This window comes from Hippopotamus amphibius, chromosome 3 (genome assembly GCF_030028045.1).
Source record: "Hippopotamus amphibius kiboko isolate mHipAmp2 chromosome 3, mHipAmp2.hap2, whole genome shotgun sequence".
NCBI classification, from domain to species: domain Eukaryota; kingdom Metazoa; phylum Chordata; class Mammalia; order Artiodactyla; family Hippopotamidae; genus Hippopotamus; species Hippopotamus amphibius.
In genome coordinates, this window is record NC_080188.1 from 108,454,257 (window position 1) to 108,479,904 (window position 25,648).

Genomic DNA, 25,648 nt, shown 5'->3' on the forward strand with positions numbered 1-25,648 from the left:
CCTTAATTCTTCCTGACATCCCACTACCACCTTCAGCAAATGACTAATTTTGTGTTCTCACTGATGAGAGATGCGTTAGCACATAAGATATTTTTTCATATATCTGCACCAAATTGATGACTATGATAATATACAAACGGTCTGAAACAGATTTTTCTTTCTCATAATTCTACATGCTCACCATGGTAGCTTTTGCCTGTTCCTTGAAAACCATGCAAAATCAAAGCTTTGTAACTGAGTTTTTACTCATGGGGCTCTCATAGAGTTTAAATGTGCAGAAAATAGTATTTGTTGTATTTTTGTTCATTTACATTGCAGCAGTCGGGGGCAACTTGCTAATTGTGGTGACCCATCAGTAGCAGCCCAGAACTCCTGGGCTTCTCCATGGACTTCTTCTTGGTTTTTCTGTCCTTCCAGGATGCATGCTGCTCCTCTGTCACTGCCCCAAAGATGACTGTGGACTCTCTCTATGAGAGGAAAACCATCTTCAAATGCTGCATGACCCAGCTCTTTGCCAAGCACTGCTTTGCTGGGGTGGAGGTGATTGTCCTCACTGAAATGGCCTATGACTGCTATGTGGCCATCTGCAAACACTTGCACTACTCTTCTATCATGAACAGCAGGCTCTGTGACTTTCTGATGGGAGTAGCCTGGACAGGGGGCTTCCCACATTCCATGAGCAAGTTCTCTTCATTTTCCAGCTGCCCTTCTGTGGCCCCAATGTCACTGATCACTTCATGTGTGACATGTACCCATTACTAGAGCTTGCCTGTACTGACACTCATGTCTTTGGCCTTTTGGTGGTCACCAACAGTGGGTTTTTTGGCATCCTAATCCTCTCCTTATTGCTTGTCTCCAATGGGGTCCTCTTACTGTCTCTGAGAACCCGTAGTACTGAAAGGCAGCAGAAAGCCCTCCCCACCCGTGGATCTCACTTTGATGTTGTGATTTTGTTTTTTGTCCTCTGTGTATCTGTGTATGCACAACCTTCATCTGCCTTCTCCTTTGAGAAAATGGTAGCCATATTTTACACCATCCTAACTCCCTTGCTCAATCTTTTGATTTACACTTTCAGGAACAAGGAAGTGAAAAATGCTATGAGGAAGTGTGGAACAGAATAATGGTGGTTTCTAATGAAAAATAAAATGTTAAACTTCAAGAAAGTTTTAAAGTAAACATAAAACACAAACGTTCTTAGACAAAAACTTTATGTGGATGGACTTTATTTGACAGGTAGTAAGTCAGGCAGTAAAAGAGCATTAACATGGGGTCTGGGAAATAATGTTTTCACGCTTAGATCACTTATGAACTCTAATTAGGCAACTTGTTATCCTCATATGTAAGTGTAAAGAGAGTTGAATTTTATAGTTACTTGGAATCTAAAAATTGAAGAAACGAGAGAGATATTACCTGTCTGATCTCTTGCCACTCATTTGATGATTTGAAAAAACCTTGTGGAGGGAAGAAAAAAATATTTTACAGAATAGAAACAGAAACTTTCTCAAACTCTTCCATGTGAAAAGAAGTCTGTATTTAGGATGCTGATTTCAGTGACTGATGAAAAAAAAAGATAATCAGGACTCAGGATTGGAAGAGATCAGAGCATTCTCAGAGCTTCCACTGTAGGTGTTCCTGTTATCACATGTTTAAAAATAACAAATCCCACCTTGGAGTTCAAGAAACCCTTCCCTACTACTCTTTAGAGAATTCATAACCTTCTGATATACCATATAATTTATTTTTTATTATTTTATTATTATTATTAATAGTTTTGTCTGCCTTTTCTCATAGACTATAAGTTAAGAGTCAGGGAATCTTTTTTTCTTTTGTTCATTGATGTGTTATTAGCATCTAGAAAAGCCTAACGTAGAAGCTCAGTAAACATCTGTTGATGAAATGAGATATCTTCCCATATTCAAATTGAAACTTATCTATAATGTTAACACACTAACACATCAAGCTTGGTAAAGGAATGTAATTCATTATTGTTGATAATAGCCCTTAATTCTTGATGATATCTGTAACTAATGCTTTTATACAACACAGAGTAGAGTACTTAAAGTCTATATTCTAGTTAATTTTCTCATATCTAAAATTCTCATATAAAAATTCAGATAAAAAATAAAGCCACTGTTTGCTACCTACTCTTTTCTCATTCTTTATTCTTCATTCCTCTTTCCATTCCTCACAAAATTAAATCTGATTTCCTTTCTGAAAGTATTTCTGACCCAAATAAAATCATCTAGAGCCACCAATATGAATTATATTAATGGGCTTAATCTGGCCAGAATTTCTGAATTATTCACTGGAAACTTTACCTTAGTGAGATATACATTTCAATTAACAGAGTTTAAATTAGGGCCCAAAATTGTGCTGACTACACTTGAGACAGAGATGGACAGAGATATACTCGATATGGTACAAAACTCAGTTATCATCAATTCCCATGAAAAAATGGCCATAGTCAACTGAATTCAGTAAAACTCTCACCTTGATATATCGGAACCAGGATTCCAGTTAGGTAATCTGGTCATTCAGTTTACAATGGATTTTAGTTCAAACAGGGTCTGTTCACTCAGAGATTGCAAGGACTTCCAGAGATCACTGACTCAGCTTCTTGCCTTTGGCCAGTTCAATAGTCTCCTTTGAAACTGCCCTTTGTAAAAATGTTCCACTGGAACTGGAAACCTTAACCATTCTCTCAAAGTTGGGGAGTTGATTTAGGACTCTATGACTGGGCAGTTCAATGCAGGGACTCATTCATTGGTTGCTCTTCTTTTCCAAGGCAAGATATCTTATGATGTTACTGTACACATTATATTAAAATTAAAGAGATTTAGATTCATCCTTGAGAGATTTGGATTCCAGACTCAGTTCTGTTACTAACTAGCTGCGTGAACTTGATGGCTTATTTCACTTTTTTGGTCTGCAATTCCTTTGTTTAGGGTAGATTAATAATAATAAAAAAATAATATTTATTCTGCATTTTCCTGAGCCAGGGATTCTTTCTTTTCACATGTTATATATTCTGGTATTTACAGAAATTAGAAGCAGGTCTTCATATTCCCATTTAATTCATGGGGGACTAAGGGTCAAAGACTTTAAGGGACACATCAAAAACCTTCCTCAGAGCTGCTGTATAGCACAGGGATATCAGCTTGGTGCTTTGTGATGAACTAGAGGGGTGGGATGGGGAGTGTGGGAGGGAGGCTGAAGATGGAGAGAATTGGGGATATATGTATAAATATAGCTGATTCACTTTGTTGTACAACAGAAACTGACACAACATTTTAAAACAATTATACTCCAATAAAGATGTATTTAAAAAATAAAATAAATAAATAAATGCAAAACAAAGAAACAAACAAAAACCTTCCTCAGGATTCTTCCAGTCCATTTGTAAGGGAAAAAAAAGGCCAGGTGTTGAGAGTATACTTGTCTCTACAATGTTTCTCTGAGTTGCTTGGGCTTTCTGGTTGCCACTAGACCCTTTAGAAAAAGTGCAAAGCATGGTGCAATCTATCCATGGCATTATTCCATCTCTATTTCTGTCTCCTTTCACCCATACATACCCTGGACCGCTCACTTCATCCTCATAGACAGTACCTAGCAGGCAATGCCATACCTTGCAAGCAATTCTTAGACAAGAGTACTGATTGTAGCATGGCCTCCCAGGTAGGAAAGTAACTTTTTGATGCAATCTATTCCATCTTTAATACCTTGCAACCATTCAAAGACAAAGATCTAACTCTGTTTCCTGTAAGTGGAAGGACATACATCTTTAAAAAAAAAAGAAAATATGTGAGACAAGTATTCAAGAATTCCTTTCCCTTTTCTTTCTTTCCATCTTCCTCTCTAAATTTATTTAAAAACATGTATAGGATTAGAAATGGGAGACCTCAATATTAATAATGTTAAAGAAATATTGATTATTAGTTTCCTTTTATGAAGAGAACATAGGAAGTTCAGGAGATTGAGAAACTTGTTTAATTTTAAATAGCAGATAAATGGAAAGACCAGGACTCAAATTTATAGTACATATTTTATCTCTGAGCCTTTAACCAATTTCAAAGGTCTTCATGCCACTAGAAGAGATGGGCTTAAGGAAATCTTATGGAGAAGGAAACAGCCTTTCTTCACATCAAATCATATACTTTGAAGTTTAATTAATTGTCCCCAAGGTTTGCCTTTGCCCTGGACTGTCTGAGCTAAGTAGCTCATTGCATATCCTTTAGGACTGGTTTGGGAGAAATAGTTTGCTTGAAGCTCCTGTGGTAAAGGCCTGCCTTAGGCATTTGCAAACTTTTGTGGGAATTACTATAAATATCCGGTGAAGTAAAAAAGTGACACTAAAATTCATAATTTTCCAAAAGAGATATTGTGGGGAGAGAGCTGACTTCAGAGGCATTTCTCACTCAGAGTGAAGAAATAGCTTTCTCCATAAAGTTTCCAAGAAACAAATTAAGAAACCTGTCCCATTTTTCATGACCCTCCTCATTGCTCCAATACAGACTTTGTTGTTCTGTCTAAGCTGGTGCTTCTGGAGAGGAGCTGTGTGAATTATGGCCACATGCAGAGTCCCCTTTCTCTATAAACTCTCTGCATCCCATAACCCTCTTGTGATAGAAGGTATTGATAAAACACAATGAAGTATAGTTTGTGTGTTTTATTCAGGCTTCATATATTTCACCTTATAAGTAAATTCAAGTTGAAGATATGAAAAATATACTGTATTGAAAGTCACCTATTTGCTCTTAAGAAGTAAGTTTTTCAGTCTCTCTGAAATAGTTTCTTCTAATTGTCTCCTAAAGACTTATCTCTTAGAATCTTTATTCCATGTGTCTTCTAACAAACGATGGAATTCCTAACAGGGTGTTTCCACCAATGAAGTGTTATGGTGGTCCGGGCTTCCTAAGCCTTCCCTGACCTCAGCACAAAGCTATACTGTCTCTGAAATGCATCTCTGCTCACAGAGGATGCAATAAACTGCACTGAGGCCAGCTTGGCAGAAGGTTCTATCTTGTGGATCCCCTCCTTTGAAGTTTTATGTCAGTGCTGATGTTTCTGGGACACAATATAAAATAGGGCTGCACTTTCTACACACCTGAGTTTTCAAGCCCCCTGGCAACCCTTTACTTATGACCATACTCCCTTTTTGGTTTGGGGGAAAGTGATAGTGTGGTAGGTTAGGAAGAAAGAAGCTGAAGTGTGTGATGAAATCTTGAGTCAAACTACCCTCTAATATTTTCTTCTCACCTTCCCACTCTGTCTTTCTGTATCCTACCCCGGATTCTTCTTTCCCTGGTGTTTAACTCACCTGCACTCCTCTCTCCTGCTCTGACTTCATTAGTCTGCTTCTTTCCTCCTCTTCATTATTATTCACTTAGGTATTTATTTTTCTGCTTTGAAAAACTGCCTCAACATGCATTTTAATGAACTTGACTTTGGAGTCAGCAGAGAAATTTAAAGTATCAATTGTCCTCCTTCCCTAATGGCTCAGCATTTCTCTTTTCTAAGATGCAATCTACATGATGATTGAGTTTTTTTATTTTATATGGCATGCAGGGTGAATGCTAGAGACAGAAGCTATCTAGTTGCATGCCTCTCTAGTTCTAGCCTAACTGCCTTAAACTTTCTCTATCACAGGTCAAACTTTGTAACTACAAAAGGACAAAGCAAACGGCCAGAGTTACCTTGCAGAAATTGTGCCCGTCAAACGAAATAACAAAAGCAAAAACCTTGTTTGAATAATAAGATTAGAAAATTAGAATAATATTTACTCCAGTATTACCTTATTCAATCATATGTATACAGAAATCCACATAGTAATATAGGAGCATAGAAGGTAAAGATAGATGTCTATTTATCTAAAGAAGAAAATGGAAAACTTTTGGCACCAAATGCATTTGAACTGGTTAAAATTTCAGCAGGTGAAAGCAAAATTTAAGGATTAGGAAGAGAAAATAATTTCCTCTACTACCGTGATGTCCTCTCAGATCAAAGAGGCAGGATGGTCCAGGAGGATTAGGCAATAATGAATCCAAAGATAAAACTGTGAGGTGGTATTGATCTGACCTAATGCATACATCTTGTCAAATGCTGCTTTCCTGTCTTCATGTCCTCAAATCTTCTTTTTTCTTACTTAAAATAAAACAAAATAAAATTACATGACCTGGCTTTCATGGTTGTCCATCATCTGCCCACAAATTTACCTTTTACAACTGTTTGATTTAATGAGAGTGTAGTTTTTATGGATGAGGTATCTACTATTCCTGAAACAATGCATGCAGATTCCCTTCTAATGGTATTTAATGACTCTTCTTTCCAAACTGATCCTCTCCTCACAGCAAAGAGCTCCCTACCTTTTGTCTTCCTCTCCTATTGGAAACCTAATGTATTGAAATTAAATAATCATTAATTTATTTTCTTGTTTACAGTCATCAGAGATACTTGGAACTGCCATTCAAAGCTTACAGTTACTATAACAACTCTAATTTTTCTAATATTATTTTAGCTAGACTGCAAGGAAACCTAAAGTTTTATTTAGATGTGTAAATTTGTTAGAGGTAAACGGATGATTTGTCTTACTGACATTGAAATATTTATTCTACTTACGGAAACCCAGTATAAGCTTATACTTGAGCTTCAGTGAATCTTGTCAGAAACCTCAGCTTACCATTTTGAAAGCTATCACTCCATTTCTTTTTCATGGTTGAACATTCACTGTCCAATTGATTTATTCTCCAGGGATCTTCTCACTTTCAGAAAAAAATTAATTTGATATTATCACATAGAGTTGTGTGTAATTTTTATGTAATTAATGATCTTATATGGAGGAATATTATCTCTCCAATTTGGTTGTGAAGCAGTTGAAGGCATCTTTCCATGTCCTATCGGCTGACTCTGGATATGAGTAGGTTCTTAGTACATATTTGATGACTGAGTTGATGGTGTTATTGATGCACTGAATGATTGGTGATTAATCAAAAAGAGGAAAAGTATGTCAAAACTCATATTAAAATAAATTATAGGTCATCCACTTGACATTAAAATGAAAAGGCATTGAAATATTATGAGACAATAAATATGATATCTCCCAAATTTAAGTAGCAGAACAAAATGGAAAGGGGAGTAAATTTGATAGATTTTAGTGTATAAAATTGGAAAAAAAAACTCAAAACTTAAAGATATTAAAAATTAACTGACAAAGGATATACATAAATCAAAACATGAAATGAAGGAAGTAAATATATGCACAAATATTAAGCACTATTACTAATCAAAATAAATATCATAATTTTAATTCTGTTAACTAAGCAAATATGATAGTGCCCCAAGTGAGGCTTTTACTAGAAGTTTGGGCCATATTGCTGTAATTTTGGCAACAATGGAAAAAAATCCAATTTGGACATCAAAAGAAATATTTAACTGCATAGATGCATATATAATGCTGAAAACCCTCACAGAATGTGTAAGGAACTAACAGTTACGTCCGGGGAGTGAGATTGGTTAGTTATGAATTTTCGAAGGGTACTTTTCTCAGTCTGTAATCTAATGTAAACTTTAGAGATTTTAATATGCAAATATATTCATTCTATAATTATTTTTTTTCTAAAAAATAATGAAAGAACCAAATTGGAAGGTTATGTGGCAATAGTTGTCAATAATAATGAAAATACTCATATTTATGTCAGTAATCCTCTAGACATGTATTTTGATGAAATTATTAAAATTAACCAAAGGCTATATAAGAAGAGTTTATGCATAAGTTTTTTATTAGGATGGAAGTTTGAAAACAACTTAAGTAAAAATAAATGATAGAATTTATAACATTTTGGTATGTTAATTTATAATTGCTCAACGAATAATTACACTATGGATACTTTACATAGGAAAGACATTTAACAAATAAAAACTAAGATCAAAAAGTATAATAATATTATGGGATGATTGAAATTATATATGTATGTATATAAAAAAATAGAACAATGGGAAATATTTGTGTGTTTAAATCCTGAAGTGCATTTAAAGATTATGTCTTGGATCAAAGTTGGAAGAATATAAACATCTGGAAAACAGTAGTAGACGTATTGTGTATGAGACAGGACATTATACAGGTTGTAGAAATATAAGAGATGGCACATCAGGTAGGAATCATAGGATGTAAAACCTGATTCCTTGTACGTAACATGAGTAATGGATTTTTTTCAAATATATAGTAATTTTCCTTAATAATGTCAGTTTCAATGCTTTACTTAAATATCTCATGTTCCCTGTCAATGAAAGTAAAATTATGGTTGTAATAAGTTTTATTTCCTAAAACTGGAGAAATATTTTTTTCTTAAAGCATAATTCAACCAAGATATTAAAAAGATCAGGAATAATGGGTGCAAACTGGTGTCCAAATCAATGTGTTTTCTCAAGAGAGAATATCCAAAAGTATTATTTTAAACTTATATAAAGATATGTTTTCAGTAAATCATATACACATACTTAAAGTATCTATTAGAATCTCTAATTGTCATATGAAGAAAAAGCATAGAGACAATAAAGTGACCTGATCAAGATCATACAGCAAGTCATCAGCTCTCAGACCTTGGCAGAGATCACAATGACTTGAGGGTTTTTTCCCCACCCAAATCTTAATCCCCCTAGGAAGATCTTGAGTTGATGCCCATGGTTGATGCATGAACATAAATGTTAAAAAAAAGAAAGTTTCCCAATTTATTATAATGCATGAAAAACTTTGAGAAACGCTGTTACATGTGTTGATGGGATTATAACTATAAAAGTTGTAATTCTAAGTCCAACTACACTGCTATTGCCAAGTCACCATTTCCCCAACTTTCTTCTCAGATGAACCACTTCTCAGCTGTGTCTGTTCTACACTCACTGTAACTATAGAGGTGAATAGCAGTGTGAATGAGTTCATTCTGCTTGGACTGACACAGGATGTACTAAAAGAGAAAGTAGTATTTGTGATCTTCTTGTTCCTATACCTGGCAACTCTTTTGGCAAACTTTCTAATAGTGATGACCATAAGGTATAGCCAGACACTTGAGAGCCCCATGTACTTCTTCCTTTTCTACTTATCTTTTGCTAATGCCTGTTTTTCAACAACCACTGCTCTTAGGTTAACTGTAGATTCTGTATCTGAGAAGAAAGTCATCTCCTACAATGAGTGCATGACCCAGGTCTTTGCAGTTCACTTCTTTGGGTGCGTGGAGACCTTGGTGCTTGTCCTAATGTCCTTTGATCACTATGTGGCCATTTGTAAGCCTCTGCAATACACAACCATCATGAGCCAGTGTGTCTGTGGTGCATTGGTGAAGCTGACCTGGGTGGGGTCTTGTATCCACTCTTCAGCACAGATTCCCTTGGCTTTGAGGTTACGCTTCTGTGGCTCCAATGTTATTGACCACTATTTCTGTGACATGCAACCTTTGTTGACACTTGCCTGCATGGATACATATGTCATGAATCTATTCATAGTGTTTAACAGTGGGGCCATATACATGGTGAGTTTCATATTGCTGCTAATCTCCTATGTTTTCACCTTACATTCTCTGAGTAACCATAGTGCAGAAGGAAGAAGGAAGGCCCTCTCTACTTGTACCTCCCACATTAGCGTTATCACCTTATTCTTCATACCTTGTATATTCACATATACTCGCCCTCTAACTGTATTTCCAGTGGACAAGATGGTTGCTGTGTTTTACACTATTGGGACACCTTTGCTCAACCCTCTGATTTACACCCTGAGGAATGCAGAAGTCAAACATGCCATGAGAAAGTTATGGTGCAACAAACTCTGACTCGAGGTAGCAAAGAGCAGAAGATGCCAATTGCTAATTCTGTCACAGGTAAAATAAAATTGGATTGATAGAAAAGACGACATGTTCTCATTTTAACGTGGACTATAAAATCCTCATGCAATGGGATGTTCAAGGGAACGGGCAGAGTGAGCACAGAGCACAGATCTATATTATTTTAAGCCAATGTCTCCTAGAGTGACAGAACAGGAAGTGTCATCATACTTGTGGGAGTACAAGCCCATTCCTCACTTCTGCTGGCTGCTTTGATACTTCTGCTCTTTTGAGGCTTGTGAACCAGATCCTGTTGTTTCTGTAAATTTACTTTCTTGTTTTGCACATTTTTGTTTATTTGTTTGTTTGTTTGTTTTCTTTTCATGTTTCTTATTCAGGTTTAATCATTTGTCCCTGATTTCTTCCATCTTGTTGGCAAATCAGTTCCGGCACTACTGAGTCTGTATCATATCTTTTCTGGCTCAAGAGTCACTAGCATCAAGTCACTCCAACAAACTTACGCTCCCAAAGGAGCATAAATACTCTCTAGTTAAGCCCCTATTTTATATTTGTCTCCCCATTGTAACACCCTTAAAAACTGGCCTTTCCTTTTCCTCTTGAACATGTACAGGGAAATGACTCGGGACCTTTTATTCAAATTGGACAATTCTAGCAACATATTCATTGTATTGTCCATAATTTCTTTCTAATTTCTTTCTATGTTTTTTAATATCTTTTCTTTGTTCACCATGTTAACTGCTATTTTTATATTATTTAATTGCATATACATATCTATTTTTTTGTTAATTTAAGTCTATGGACACTTCCTTGATATATGGTTGGTGAATTGGTGACAATTTTATTAAATTGTGAGAGTTATCTTATAAAAACCAATACCTCATAAACAAGATCATATGTATGAAAAAGGTAGCAACTGACACATAACACAGAGCTAAAAAGAGAAGACGTCCACAGAAGTGAGATTCCTAACTTGGAAACAGAACAAAATATATCAAGTATGAAAACTCTTTCAACATATTTTACTATGAAAGGGAAGGAATTAATGGAAAAAGCAGCTGACAAGAGAGTGGTGTTTAAAAAAAGTGATATTTTAAAGTGAAGGAACAGGAGGATGTTCATGATGGCAGGAATGACCCTGCAGAGAGCAAAGGTTGCCAAGAGAGAGGAGGGGAGAGTTGTCAGACCACTGTTCTTACATATAAGGAGGAAATGGGCTTTGGTCCACAAGCAGGAGTATTGACTGGGTTAGTAGAACTGATAGTTTATAGGGATCACAATTCTATAACAGGCAGGGAGGCTGATTATGTGTGTATAGAGGCTGGGGGATGGGTGGGAAGAAGGGGTGATGTGAGTTTGTAGCACTTCTTTTCTAATTGCTTCATGTTTTCTCCTAAGTAGTATGTAAAACCTTTGATTGGGACTGAAGAAAAAGGAGAAGGTATTGGGATTTTAAAGTTAGAGGGAAAGATGGAAATATACCTCTAGCACATAGAGCCCTTCATCCCTAATGGTCCTAAGAGTCCTTTATTCATTTTAGAACAGTGAGAGAATAGATGGAGGGTGGAATTGCAGCATCAAGAGCTCATTTGAGATCCAGGTCATGTATTTAAAGTGAGACCTGTTAGAGACTTCCTTGGTGATCTGTGGTTAAGACTCAGCACTTCCTCTGCAGGTGGTAGGGGTTCAATGCAGAATGGCATGGCAGAAAAAAAAAAAATGAGACTGGTTAGTGTGGTCCTAAAGCACACTCAGGGGATAAAGTACACCTTAGTTAAAAATTCACACAACTATTAACATTTTCTGAAGACAGGTAAATCTACAAATTCCTTTAGAACTGGGTGAAATTTGAAAACAGCTGGGTTTAGACTAGTATTTGACTTGAGCACCACCTTGTGGGAAGATAGCATAAGGGCCAAATTAACCAAAAGGTTGCAGAAGGTACAGAAATGATCACTAACCAGGTTGCCCTAATGTGCACAGGATTGTGTGGCTTGTTCCCCTACCTTCTTGAGAAATCATCCTAGGAGTCTGTCTTCATCTAAGCATTTATCATGGCATTGCCTTAGCTTATTTTTCATCAGATGTCACAAATCCCCCACTAAAAAAAATGAATTATCAACTCTTTAGTAACAAGCAAATTAATGAAGACTCTAAATTTAATCAAATTCCACTCTGATCTGAGAGGGCATTTTCCTCTGGGTTTCTATGACCTAACTGGGGGAGGGGCTCTGATCACATGTTCCCAGAAGCATAGCTCCCACAAAATGTTCTCCATAGAGCTGATTCAGATGATCACCCATGATGAGTTAGCTTCACCACAACCACTCAGACAACAGAGGTCTCACTACATACCCAGGTGTGCTAGCATCCTTCTCTGATACCATGCAGCAAGAGTAGGAGTCTTGGCAATTGTTAGGTTTTCAGTCATATTTCAGTGGCTGGGAATCCTAGGCCAATTTTTGTTACAGAATGCCCTGCTGGCAGACAATGCAGAGTGATCATTCTGGAAATATTTGTGGGTACCAGAAGTCATACCTAGAGCATCCACCATCCTCAGCTGGTTCCGTGAAGAGCTTATTTCCCTTCGCTATCAAGACTGTGCATTTTTAACATGAACAATCCTGCATCCTAACTTTTCTTTCTTCTCTTCCCCTTTCCTGCTCTATTCTGGTAATACTTTAAAAAAATACATCATATGAAGAAATTCACCAAGGCCCTTTCCAATGCTATCATTCTATAAAAGTGTCCAAAATAAACTAAAAGTAAAAATATTTTTAAAACATAAATTTCATACACTTCTAGTGATGTGTGTGTGTGCATATAATACATGCACCCAATAAATGTTAAAAAACTGTGCATGTCCTATCAGACAATTTTATTAATTAGTTCGAGGCAAGAAGAAAATAAAATTTCATTCTTTATCAATAAAGTATAAGGTTGAAAGAAGTGAAGAAAGGAAAATATTGTGCAATTTCATTTTGCTTTGTGATCTTATTTGTGTTTGTTCTTGAGGTGATTTACTGTCAGTTGCAGCTGTGGCTGTGATGTCTGTGTTCACATTTTGGACAAGAAGTTAATATTAAAAATATTGATATTATAAGATGTGGGAAAACATTCAGAAGTCTTTCTGAAACCTTGAAAATGTTACTAAAAGTAATTAAAGTATGTGGGCCGAGCGACTGGATGCAGAATGTCCTGCTTGAGCAGTGGAGGAACTAAGGATGCTTGGCGTGGAGACCATGGGGGCATAGGCTACGGTGGAAACAGAATATCGACCCTTTCTGGGGGCACAGCCCCTTTCTCACTTGCACACCTCATAGCATCCTGTTTGGCCCCGGAGGATGGCTGGTTAGCCAGAGATGGATAAGATTCCTCAGGGGAGGAACAACCTAAGACAGGCACAGTCGCAGAGGGGCCAAGAGGGGTGGGGCACAGACCCTTAATCCTTCTGAGAGAGGTCTCCTGTCCCCAGGGTTGCTGTGCTCTCCATGCCCAGCTCAAATCCACACTCTGCTCAAATCCACACCCTGCTCAAATTGGACCCAGGAGGCAAACAAAGATCATCGCCCCCAGTCATGTGAGGCCTTTGTTTGTTTACTTCAAAGATAACCTTGTTTGTGGGACTAAACTGAGAGTGTTAGACCCTTAGACTATGCTAAGAACTCAATAAAAGCAACGTGGGATCAATCAGCGAGGCTCTTGATCCTAGAGGTCTTGAGTCCCCTGGTCCCATCTTTCTCTTAAATCTGTGTCTGTGTTTTCTTTAAGCTTGTGGCACCCATCACTCACCTCAAGTCACCTAGCTGGTCTCGGCAATAAGAATGTCAATCTGCTTAATGTTTCATATCCAAAAGGAAACCAAAGTAAGAAAAAATGAAACAAGGAGAATTTCATTCAGAATATTCACCAATATTTGAGACTAATGTTTATATTAACAATAAATCTGAACCCTGTGATGATTTGTGGTAGCACCATTATGGAGATTGTACATGGCAGTAACCTATGTGGTCATATCCCTGAAGGGCAGAGAGGTCACAAATGACAGTGGTGTAGACATTTAACTTGTAAATGCTGAAATCTGAGCTGATAAATGATTTTGGCTGAAGATCATGGCTGAAGCTGGACTTCAGATCATCCTTACTTAAATGTCTTCTGAAAGATACTCAAATTTGATAAACAACTGGCTACACATTTAAATTTACCCTTAGGTGTCATGTATACAAACAGTGGAAACTTCAAAGGGACACACAGCCTTGAATGTGAAGATGGAACTGTGCCCCTTGCTCTGAGTGACAGGAAGGGGGAGAAGAAGAACTTCTGAAGATGTTCAGTGTAAAAGCAGAGAGTTGGCCTGAAGTCATGGATGGGGTGAAAGGGAAGGGGCCTTAGTATCCAACCTTTACTGGGCAGGGCACTGGAGACAGAGGCAGCATTAAAGGTGGCTGATGTAATGTCTTCAGAGAATCTTTTATTATGTTGGGGGAATTAGGACCTGCTAGTAGGAGCCCCAATACAGTAGCTCAATAGTAGGATTCAGCTCTTCAGTAGGTCTTACCAAAAAACCATTGGCTGCTAAAAGAAGTTATCACTAATGAGTTAATAAACCAAAGTGCCTGTTAGAGTGGATAAGGTTTTGGCGCCAAGCATTCTGAATAATTAAAGCATTGCATCAGCCATGGAGACCTAGGGACCATGTTGGAAGGAGGTAGTGACCACAGTTCACCATATACCTCAGGGAATGCACTTTTTACCTTCCCTGCTTCATGAGTCAAAAGCAGAGACTGGAGATCCAAGGCATCTTTAAGTTAGAAATATGAAGAATATATCATAATCATTGCTTCAGTGTAGCACATGACCCCAAGAAAATCCACCCTAGAGAAACACTTGGCATTTGCATGTAGAAGTCTGTACATCAGCAAATAAATCATATTGGATTATTCTTTATTAAATATTTTATGCTTTAAGAGTTGTTTTAGGTTCACATTAAAAACTGAGAGGAATGACAGATTTCCCATACATCCCCTGCACATGCATAGACTCCCCCATTATCAACCTCCCCTCCCAGAGTGATGACTTTGTTCCAATTGATGAGCTTACATTGGCACATCATAACCACTCAAATTCCATAGCTTAACTTAGAGTTCTTCCTCTCTTGGTGTTGTACATTCTATGCATTTGGACAAATGCATAATAAGGTGTATCCACCATTAGGGTATCATACAGAGCATTCTCACTGCCTAAGAATCCCCTGTGCTGCACCTATTCATTCCCCTCCCACCTTTTCACATGGAATTTTTTAATTATGAAACAGCATGAAGGCAAATCTATCTTTACTTACTCTACAGTATGAAGAGCTATGATATCATACAATACACTAAGACTCTTCATTTTGATGCCTCTCCTAAATTCTGACTGCTTTCTTTAATTAATGTAGGTATGTAGGAGTAGATGGAAATGCATTTTTTATAAATATGCCCCTCATTAATATAAGCCTAATCATAAATCTCAAATCTAACTTTGTCAATCACATATTTTAATAATATTTAATAAATAAGTGGACGCCTTTCTGTCTCAGAGAAACTCTCTTCCCTTCACAGAACACTGGTCAACTTTAGTATTCAAAGAACTATATTACAAATGACAAGGATAAAGTAGCTAAAAATTGACATTTTAAAATTGACATTAAAAATCTGAACCCAGATTGCTTTGTGGATTATAATTTTTCCATGTTCTTAAATAAAACAACAACAAAATAGAACATTCTTCTGCTTGATCCTTTGCTAATCAAGTAAAGATTATCAGATCTGTTCACAGATATTCTAGTTCTCTTCTTCTATGGCACATAACTAGAATTTCATCTCCTGGACCCCTTGGGGAAATCTATGATATTATTTTGTAAAGCTGAATATTGCCACATCCTACAACCTATCAATTACAGTCTTAGAAGACATACTTTAAAATATCCATAGTCACTGTTCATAATACTCAAATATTCATTGGCTGAATAAGGAGTAAACACATTTTGAAATAATGACACAATGGAGTGTGATATAGCCATGAAAGGGAATCTACAACTATATTCAGCAACCAACATAAAACTTAGTAATGTTGGATGAAAAATAAAAGCAGTTCCTAGAAACCTGCTTATAGGATTCTAAGCTTTCTAAAATTCAAAATCAGGAAAAACTAAAAATACATTTTTTTATATATATGATAATATTTTATTTTTAGGATAAAATCTAGATATTTGTTACCTTTATTGTGGAGCAGGTGGCAGGATAGGAAGAGGTTAAAAATATATTTGATTATTGGTAATGTTTTAGTTCTTGAGATGGTAAATTTAGTAGGATTCATTATATTATATACATAAATGTAAAAAAGCAATCATAAAATAAATAAAATTAAAGACAGTAAAATAGTTTGGGAGTGGGTGAATTCTACAGTTGAAAATTAGCAGATTTTTTTTCTTGTTTTTCTGTTGGCTGTGCTTCCTTTTGTGTTAGCTCCAGTTTTGATCAGGCCCTCTCCACTTATGGTAAAATCAGGCAGGAGTTCTGGGTCTACGCTTTGAGAAACTATTAGGAAAAAATAACAACTTTTCTCAATAGTCCAAACAATAGTATTGTGTTTGCATCTTCTTTGCTAATAGATCCCTGGCCCTGTCTTTACAACCTGGGGAAATACTTTCTGGCTGATCATGCAGGAGTCATATTCTCACCCTTGGGAGATAGCACTACTCATACCTATACACTGAAAATGGAGAAGGTGTGGTTTCTCAGAGGAAAATCAGAGTTCAGTATCTCAAAGAAGAAAAATTGAACTCCTGCCACATACAGAAGAATCAGAGCCCTCTTAAGACAGGTTTTGCAAACTCATCTTTATCACCCTCATGAGGCAGGCAGAATATATCTGCAAAAATGTTTAGATACATTTTCATCAAAATTGCAAATATTGAATGTGTCTTCCTTACTGGTTGAATGCATTTGTCAAAGTTGAATACATCTGCTTATTCCACACCACATCATGAAAAATATCACTCTCTATTCTGGAGACCACCTACCATTTCTAATGTCCTATTTAATATCCAATGGGATTCAATGTCCCAGTACTGGGATTGATTCTAAGTGCTATTGAGGCATGTGAATGAAAGGGACTTCTGCAAGAGTATTTACTGTGTCTTGAAACCTGACCTTACCCCTATCTTCTGTTTTTCTGAATTAGTACTCTTAGTGTAGTTCAGAAAGTATCTCATTCACCAATACATAGGCAATTTTTCAGAAAAGGTAATTATAAATTTTTACTAAAATTCTTTTTCAATTTAATTTGACTTGTTTTTATTTGTTCACTAATTTCCTAAGCAATTGAAAACTGAATGCACAATATAAACATTTGTTTATAAATATTTACTGTGGTAGATATAATGAGAACAAGATAGCTATGATCCCTATTCTCAATGAACATTTCGTTTACAAAATGTGCTAAGCATTTGAGGAAAAAAATTATTTTCTGGTTTCTTGTTCTTATGCAACATTTCCCTATTTTTATTTCCTCAGAAATTGATCATTTCAATCAGGATTTACATGTACCTGACTTTTAGACATTAGTGCTCATGTGGGCTTCTTATGCAGAATTTCACTCACTTCTTCCTGAAGTTCTATTCCTTTGGGTCCCAATCACTGTCCTTTTATGATTTTACTCACAATTCTTTGAATATACTTAAAAGTCTTCAGAGATTCTTTCTTTTAAATACACTTTTTACTTTATATTGCAGTATAGTTGATTTACAATGTTGTGTTAGTTTCAGGTGTACAGCAAATGATTCATGTATACATACACATATATCCATTCTTTATCAGATACTTTTCCCATATAGGTTATTACAGAATATGAAGTAGAGTTCCCTGTGCTATACAGTAGATCATTTTTGATTATCCATTTTATATATAGTAGTGTGTATATGTTACTCCCGAAGTCCTGATTAATCCATGCCCCCACCACCTTTCCCCTTGTTGAAGTGATGCACAAGGGATCAATCTCCAAAATATACAAACAGTTCATGCAGCTCAATATCAAAAAACAAAAAAACAAAAAAAATAACCCAATCAAAAATTGGGTAGAAAATCTACAGAGACATTCCTCCAAAGAAGACATACAGATGGCCCAAAATCACATGAAAATATGCTCAACATCATTAATTATTAGAGGAATGCAAATCAAAACTATAATGAGATATCATCTCACACAAGTCAGAATGTCCATCAATAAAATTCTACAAACAATAAATGCTGGAGAGGGTGTGTACAAAAGGCAACACTCCTATACTGTTGATGGCAATGTAAACTGGTACAGCCACTATGGGGGACAGTATGGAGGTTCCTTAATAAACTAAAAATAGAACTACCATATCATCCAGCAATCCCACTCCAGATAAAACCATAATTAGAAAAGATACATGCACCCCAATGTTCATAGCAGCACTATTTATAACAGCTAAAACACAGAAGCCTCCTAAATGCCCATCAACAGAGGAATGGATAAAGAAGACGTGGTATATAAATACAATGGGGTATTAGCTATAAAAAAGAATGAAATAATGCTATTTGCAGAAGCATGGATGGGCCTAGAGATTATCATACTAAGTGAAGTATGTCAGACAGAGAAAGGCAAACATCATATGATATCACTTATAAGTGGAATCTAAATTATGGCACAAATGAACTTATCCACAAAACAGAAACAAACTTACACATTGTGGGATTTTTTAAAATGTTGATGTAACCCTACATTTTGTTGTTGGCTCACTTCTCTAAACTATCTACTTGTTTTCTTTGGGTGACCTCACCCAATCTCATGACTTAGGCTATTATATCCAAGCGATGATTCCTAAATCTATTTGTATAGTCCTAACATAAAATTCACAATTAAAAAATTTCAATTGCCTAATGAACATTTTGCCATGTTTGTCTTTTGGCTACCTACCTGAATTTCAATCTGCCCTCATCACATTATTTATTCATTCTACACTCCTCAACTCTAGATATTATTGCTAGCCACTAGAAATTTATTTCATCAATATCACTTTCTAGTACTTCCTGGTTTTCAATTTAGGCTGGTGTTAGGAAAATATGTGGAAAGAGGATAAACTAGGAAAAAAGAGAGTCATTAATACAGATAATCATATTGAACTCACTAAATTGGCAAACTGGACTAGCTGCTTAACTTCCTTGAGTTTTAGTTTTCTTTCATGAACAATGAAATATTGTTAATATTTACTTCATGGAATAGTTATGTAAATAAAAAGATATAACATGTAAAATGATAAACAGCCTACTCTATAAAAGACATTTAATAAGTATTTGGTGAAGTAAAATTATTTCAATAAAATGTATTCCTCAAAGTGTCTTTTTTACTAACATTAGTTAGCAAAATCAATGAAAATGAATTAGCAAAAGTATGCTATGTCTGTTCAGTGGCTCAGTATCCACATTAACCCTCAGGCCACTTGAGATGACAGAGCGTAGAAAAGTTCACAGATTAGTCCTCTCTATGGTTATTAAAAGTTAGAAGAGATTATGCCTAGATAGAAATTAGAGAAAAAGTTAATAGAGGTACTGAATCTGACAGAACTTCTTGAGAATGTCTACTTTTCCATATTGAAGAGATGGCTTCAAATAAAAGCTATATATATCACAGATTAAAATTATGGTTCACTGCAGATTTCTGAAATTCTTAAGAACATAACTTCCAGTTCACACACATCTGAGATTTAGTTTGAAAAGCTGAATAACTACTCATGATGGAAAGTTCAGAGGAAATGTAACAATGAGGAGGCCAAAAACTATATGATGAAGGTGAAAGGTAATGTGCTGCATATGTGGGAGGGAGTGTTTTATCATTACCTAATTTGGGCTTTCAATAAATAATCTTGAGACAATCTTTTAACTTCTTTACAGAGAAAGGTATGTTTTGCATAGAGATAAAATGAGTGCAGGGATTCCCTCAAGGATGGAAGTGTAACTGAGTCAGGGACGTTGTCCAAGAGAGTCCTTAAGGAAGGCAATACTTCTCATTGTGGCTTCTGCAATAAAATGGGTTTTTAGGGTAGAAGAATCCACTTAACACTCTGTATTCCACCCTCAACTCTTCTTCACCATTCTTTTTATTATTATTATTTATTTATTGGCTGGGTGGGGGCTGCGTTGGGTCTTCATTGCTGCACACAACCTTCCTCTAGTTGTGATGAGCAGGGGTTACTCACTGCAGTGGCTTCTCTTGTTGTTAAGCATGGTCTCTAGGCTCACAGACTTCGGTACTTGTGGCACATAGGCTCAGTAGTTGTGGCAAGGGGGCTCTAGAGCTCAGGCTCAGTAGTTCTGGCACACAAGCTTAGTTGCTCCACGGCACATGAGATTTTCCAGGGCCAGAGATCGAACCCATGTCCCCTGCACTGGCAGGCATATTCTTAACCACTGCACCACCAGAGAAGTCTCTCCACATCATTCCATGTGTTTTTCTTTCAGCTTTTCTTGCTACCTCCCAACTCAACACATCGTCTGTTTATTGTTGTTTTGACAAATCCATCCATTTTAAAGATGGCTAAATGTGTTTGAGAGGATGAGGTAAGCACATTAGGTCTTAGAAGATATGCTGTGTTTCTTTCTCTAGAGCTTGGCAACCCATTTTTGTGTCAGATTCCTATGAGAACCTGATGTAAGGTGTTACATCTCTGGAAAAGGTGGACTTAAGGTCATACACAGAGGCATGTACAAAAACATGCATCAATGTTAGGAGGACAGGAAATATGTCAAGCCTATATTATTATTTAAGGACTAAGGATTCATGTAAAAATATCAAATACTCAAGACAATCATTCTTTTGGGTGTCAGAGTCCCAAATCCTACATGGCCATGTGGTGCTGTTCAAAGAACAACATCTTCTACTCCAGGCTGTGGAGATGATCTACCAAGTTATTTAAAACAGATTAATAATGTGACTGTCTTTTGCAATCAGAACAGTACTAAACAATCAGATAATTATTACAAGAAATAATTAAGAAAGTTCAACTTAAAAACGCTTACTAAGGGCCCACATTGCACAAGTCATTAGGTTTGGAAATGTGGAGAATAAAACCCTGAAAATTTGTAGTTTTCAATGATTTTCATTCCAAAAAGGAGGCTCAAGAAAGCATACAATATTGAATTTAAGCATAATATATAGTTTTGTAAGAAAACCTATAAAATACAAAGCCACTAGATGGCAGGAGAGAGAGAATTCCTTTATCACAAAGCAATCACTGAGCTGTCAGAAGAGATTTCCTAGCAGTTGGATCCTGAAGTTTCAAGACAGTTAAAGTAGCTAGTAATGAAATTACATTCCAGGAAGGAAGGAGACTGTTGATTAAAATATTATTTGAATTATGATGAGATTCAAAATTATTAACAAATTAATGAGACCATATTTATTTATGAATCTTAATTTATCTCAAAAACCTATGTCCAAATCTGTAAGTAAGGTTGTTTTAGAAATGGACAGTCTAAAAGGATTGATAACATACAAACTAAAAGCTATATACCCAAAGGAGTAACTGAAAACATAGGCCATGTTTGCAAGTATGAATACTATCACAACTTCAGTTGATGTATTTATTTGCATATAGTTCTCCTTTCAACATCATCTTGACAGATCTAGAAGAAAGATTTTGTCCTTGGAAATTGAGCCAATAATAGTATTCCTTTCCAAATCTGAATAAAACAAATAAACGAAACAAAATAAAACCCCCAAAAACATTATTGAAATAAAGTTTCAAAGTTCAATAATCATTGATTTTGTAAGGGTATAAAACAAATTGAATATAGGCAATTACTGTCTATATACTCTCCCTCTTGTCTAAAATTATATCTCCCTCCCTCTCCTGAATATCAGCTCTGTTACAATAATGTGGAGATTTCAGTTATCTGGATAAAATAAACTCTACTGGGGTATTTTGACCATGATCTGACCCAAAAGAAACTGCCTGGTGAAATCTCCCCAAGAAACCTCAGAATAAAAATGTTTAGGCTAAAAACTTGAATTGTGAAAATATGAACTATTGAGTGATAATATTCCACTGTAATTTATATGTAACTTGCATCCTTTAAGAGGTGCTATTCAGAAATTTAAAAAAAAGAAAAAATGGAATGGGAATATTTGAAACACTACCAACTATCAAAGAACATTTACTTCTCTAGATTAGTGTATATCAAATACTAGATATCATAAGGGTGCTTAAAGGTAACAGCATTTTATTTAGAGATTATAAGTGCATCCTCTTCCTCTTTTCAAGCTGTAATACCTGGAAATGAGTGTGCAGTGAAGTGGGGCATATTCTAGATCTATAAAAACATACATTTTATAAGTATAACAAATGTATAATGATAAATATATGTATAAAGAAGACATTATTTACGGGATGTGAGTGGGCTGTGATTTTATTTTATATCATGGATCTCCAAATGCAGTCAAATAAATCCAAAATGCCAACTGATAAATATCCAAGTATGGACCCATTGATTTATTGAATATAGAAAAGTGATGAAGTTAATAAAATGGAGCCATAACTTAATTTTGCATTCATTGAATTAGCAAAATTAATCAGAATCATGTAAAATCCACAAAATGATGAATTTGAAGAGTGCTATAGAAAAGTCTAGTATTCACAAGCTTATTTGAGACATAATCCTAACTCGGGGCATGAAGATTTGTTCCTTCAGAGATACAGACAATATGAACACAAATGGTAGTTAGTGTTGAGTCAAATTTATGTAGAAGAGACAGCACCAGGCACACAGTCATGTAGGAACATGGCCTTAGATATGCATTGCTGTGTCTCTGCCTCTCTCATCTGTCTGATATCACTGTGGTTTTGATCTACTGTTGTCTACTTCATGTTGACTTTTGGTGATCTCTGTTTTTAGTTACTCTTCTATATGCTTTTGGAAGGAAAGCCTATCAGGTTTGTTTATTAGACCCTGTGGTCTCATGTCTGATCATGGATCTTCAACTTGGTTGTTTTTCCTGACTTAGTAAGAAGCACCCGATTCAAATAATCATAGCATCTTCATGTTTTAAGGACTATCATATGTAACTTGGGAAACCTGTCTTCTTTTTCTTAGGCTTATACTTCAAATTCATAACCTATGCTTACCCAGATCCTTCTAGAACAATGACAGAATGCTATGAGAATATTCACCCCTTGGTAGGAATCTTTTGTTTTTTCCCCTTAGGAAGGTTCTGACTGTTGGGTTTGACCTTATATTAATATTCTTTTTGTAAAAAATTATTTTTGCTCCTAAAATTCTCTCTTCTAATGGAGGGGGGAAGTATTAATTTTTCTCTTGAATCATACCAATTATAATAATTTGTTTATAATATTGGGTTATTATGCTTGTAGCATAGATGGCCCAAATTAAGGTATATATATTTATATGAGCTAGAATTAGGGAGTATATGTAGTTGATGGTAGAAGTTTAAAAATAATAATTAATTAAAGAATATTATAAGCCAGAGGGAAGTTTTAGGCTTTGAAAGAGAAATAGTTACATCACACACCAGATTTATTTTAATAAGTGTTAATACAAACTAGGAAAAAAAAGTAGCTTGAGAAACTCTGACACATTTGGATGAAAGCTATATTTATGCAATGGAGATGGATATCACCTTTTGCCATCATTCATCATCACTGCAGGCTCTAATTACATGATCACAAAGAGTCTTTCTGATTTTGATTTTTTTATTTGTATTTTTATCCACACAGGAGATTCAGTATGACTATTTTTGTTTATCTGGAACTTGTATTTCTATTTATATAATATTAATGATATTACAATTACTAAATTTGTAATAATTTTATTTTCCCAAGAACTTTAGAATTTCTTTAGCTCAATAAAAAGTTATCTATTCTCTATGTTGGAATGGGAATATGTGAATTCCACAATAAACACTAGGGATATATATACATCATTTTTATTTTCAGATTCTGTGAAGTTCATGGCTAATCCATTTCAAGCAGTTTATCATTGATCACAGCTGCTACAGTTTGATTCTGCTCTTACAAGGTTTTCACAGTAGTAGATTCTATGCAGTTGGCAGAGCTTAAGTTGAAATCTTATATTTCAAGAGAACAAATATGAAAAGGGCTATATAATAGATCCAAAGTAGATACCTCCTCCGATACACTCTATGTAATATATCTTCCGGACATGCTTTGAATACAGAGCTCCCATAACCACTGTTACCATATCTCTTGCAGACAGAGGTAAGATCTAATTCCTGTCTAGGATTTTATAATAAAGATTGTAGAACCTCAAAAAAGTTTCAATGTACAACCTCACCAAGATGTGTTTGTTGAAGTCAGTGCTCTGATAAAGAGTGAAACTCTGAGACCTAAAATAGATACATTAGCATGAAGAAGGGTAAGAACCATGAAATTGCAAATATTCTTGCATAGGCTTGCTCGGCATAAGCAGCTTCTTCTTTCTTGAAAATGAGGAAAGAACAGTGTCCCCTTGCCTGGACACGTCACTATCCCCTCATTTGAAAAAACTGTCATGCAAGGATATTTATTCTCCTCATGAACCTGCTCTTTCATCCCTTACTCCTTCCAAACAGCTAACCAGGGGCCAGTCACAGGAAAGTCCAAACAAGAAAGTGCTTTTTATGTAGACTGACATCATTGAAAATGACTAATAGAGTAACTATGTGGTTTGCTTCACACACAGAACCAAGCATCATATCTACGGCAAAGAACTACAAGACAGAGCTGTGAAAATATGAAAGTATATGATAATCTCAATAGATGCAGAAAAAGATTTTGACAAAGTTCAACATCCATTTATGATAAAAGCTCTCCAGAAAATGGGCATAGAAGGAAATTACCTCAACATAATAAAAGCCATATATAATAAACCAAAAATGCACATCATTCTAAATGGGGAAAAACTGAAAGAATTCCCTCTAAGAACAGGAACAAGACAAGGGTGTCCACTCTCACCATTATCATTCAACATAGCTTTGGAAGTGTTAGCCACAACAATCAGAGAAGAAAATGAAATAAAAGGATTCCAAATTGGAAAAGAAGAAGTACAATTGTCACTCTTTGCAGATGACATGATATTATACATAGAAAACCCTAAAGACTCTACCAGAAAACTGCTAGCACTCATTGATGAGTTTAGTAAAGCAGCAGGATACAAAATTAATGCACAGAAATCTCTTGCATTCCTATACACTAACAACGGAAGAGCAGAAAGAGAAATGAAGGAAACTCTCCCATTCACCATTGCGACAAAAAGAATCAAATACCTAGGAATAAACCTGCCTAAGGAGACACAAGATCTGTATGCAGAAAACTTTAAGACACTGATGAAAGAAATCAAAGATGACAGAAACAGATGGAGGGACATACCATGTTCCTGGATTGGAAGAATCAACATCGTGAAAATGACTGTACTACCCAAAGCAATTTACAGATTCAGTGAAATCCCCAATAAATAACCAATGGCATTTTTCACAGAACTAGAGCAAGAAATCTTACGATTTGTATGGAAATGCAAAAGACCCTGAATAGCCAAAGCAATCTTGAGAAGGAAAAATGGAGTTGGTGGAATCAGGCTTCCTGACTTCAAACTATACTACAAGGCCATAGTGATCAAGACAATATGGTACTGGCACAAAAATAGAAAGGAAGATCAATGGAATAGAATAGAGAACTCAGAAGTAAGCCCAAACACATATGGGCACCTTATCTTTGACAAAGGAGGCACGAATATACAATGGACAAAAGA

The 25,648-nt window shown here is 35.8% G+C and overlaps 1 protein-coding gene and 1 pseudogene across 1 annotated transcript; both read left to right on the forward strand.

Moving 5' to 3' along the window:
- The first annotated feature begins 212 nt into the window (after positions 1-212).
- Positions 213-1,144, forward strand: LOC130848049 (olfactory receptor 4C15-like; annotated as a pseudogene).
- Positions 1,145-8,189: 7,045 nt separating this feature from the next.
- Positions 8,190-9,815, forward strand: LOC130848589 (olfactory receptor 4C11-like). Its single transcript, XM_057727037.1, has 2 exons — positions 8,190-8,193; positions 8,857-9,815. Exons 1-2 carry the CDS (start codon positions 8,190-8,192, stop codon positions 9,813-9,815), a joined length of 963 nt encoding a protein of 320 aa, XP_057583020.1.
- Positions 9,816-25,648: the final 15,833 nt, after the last annotated feature.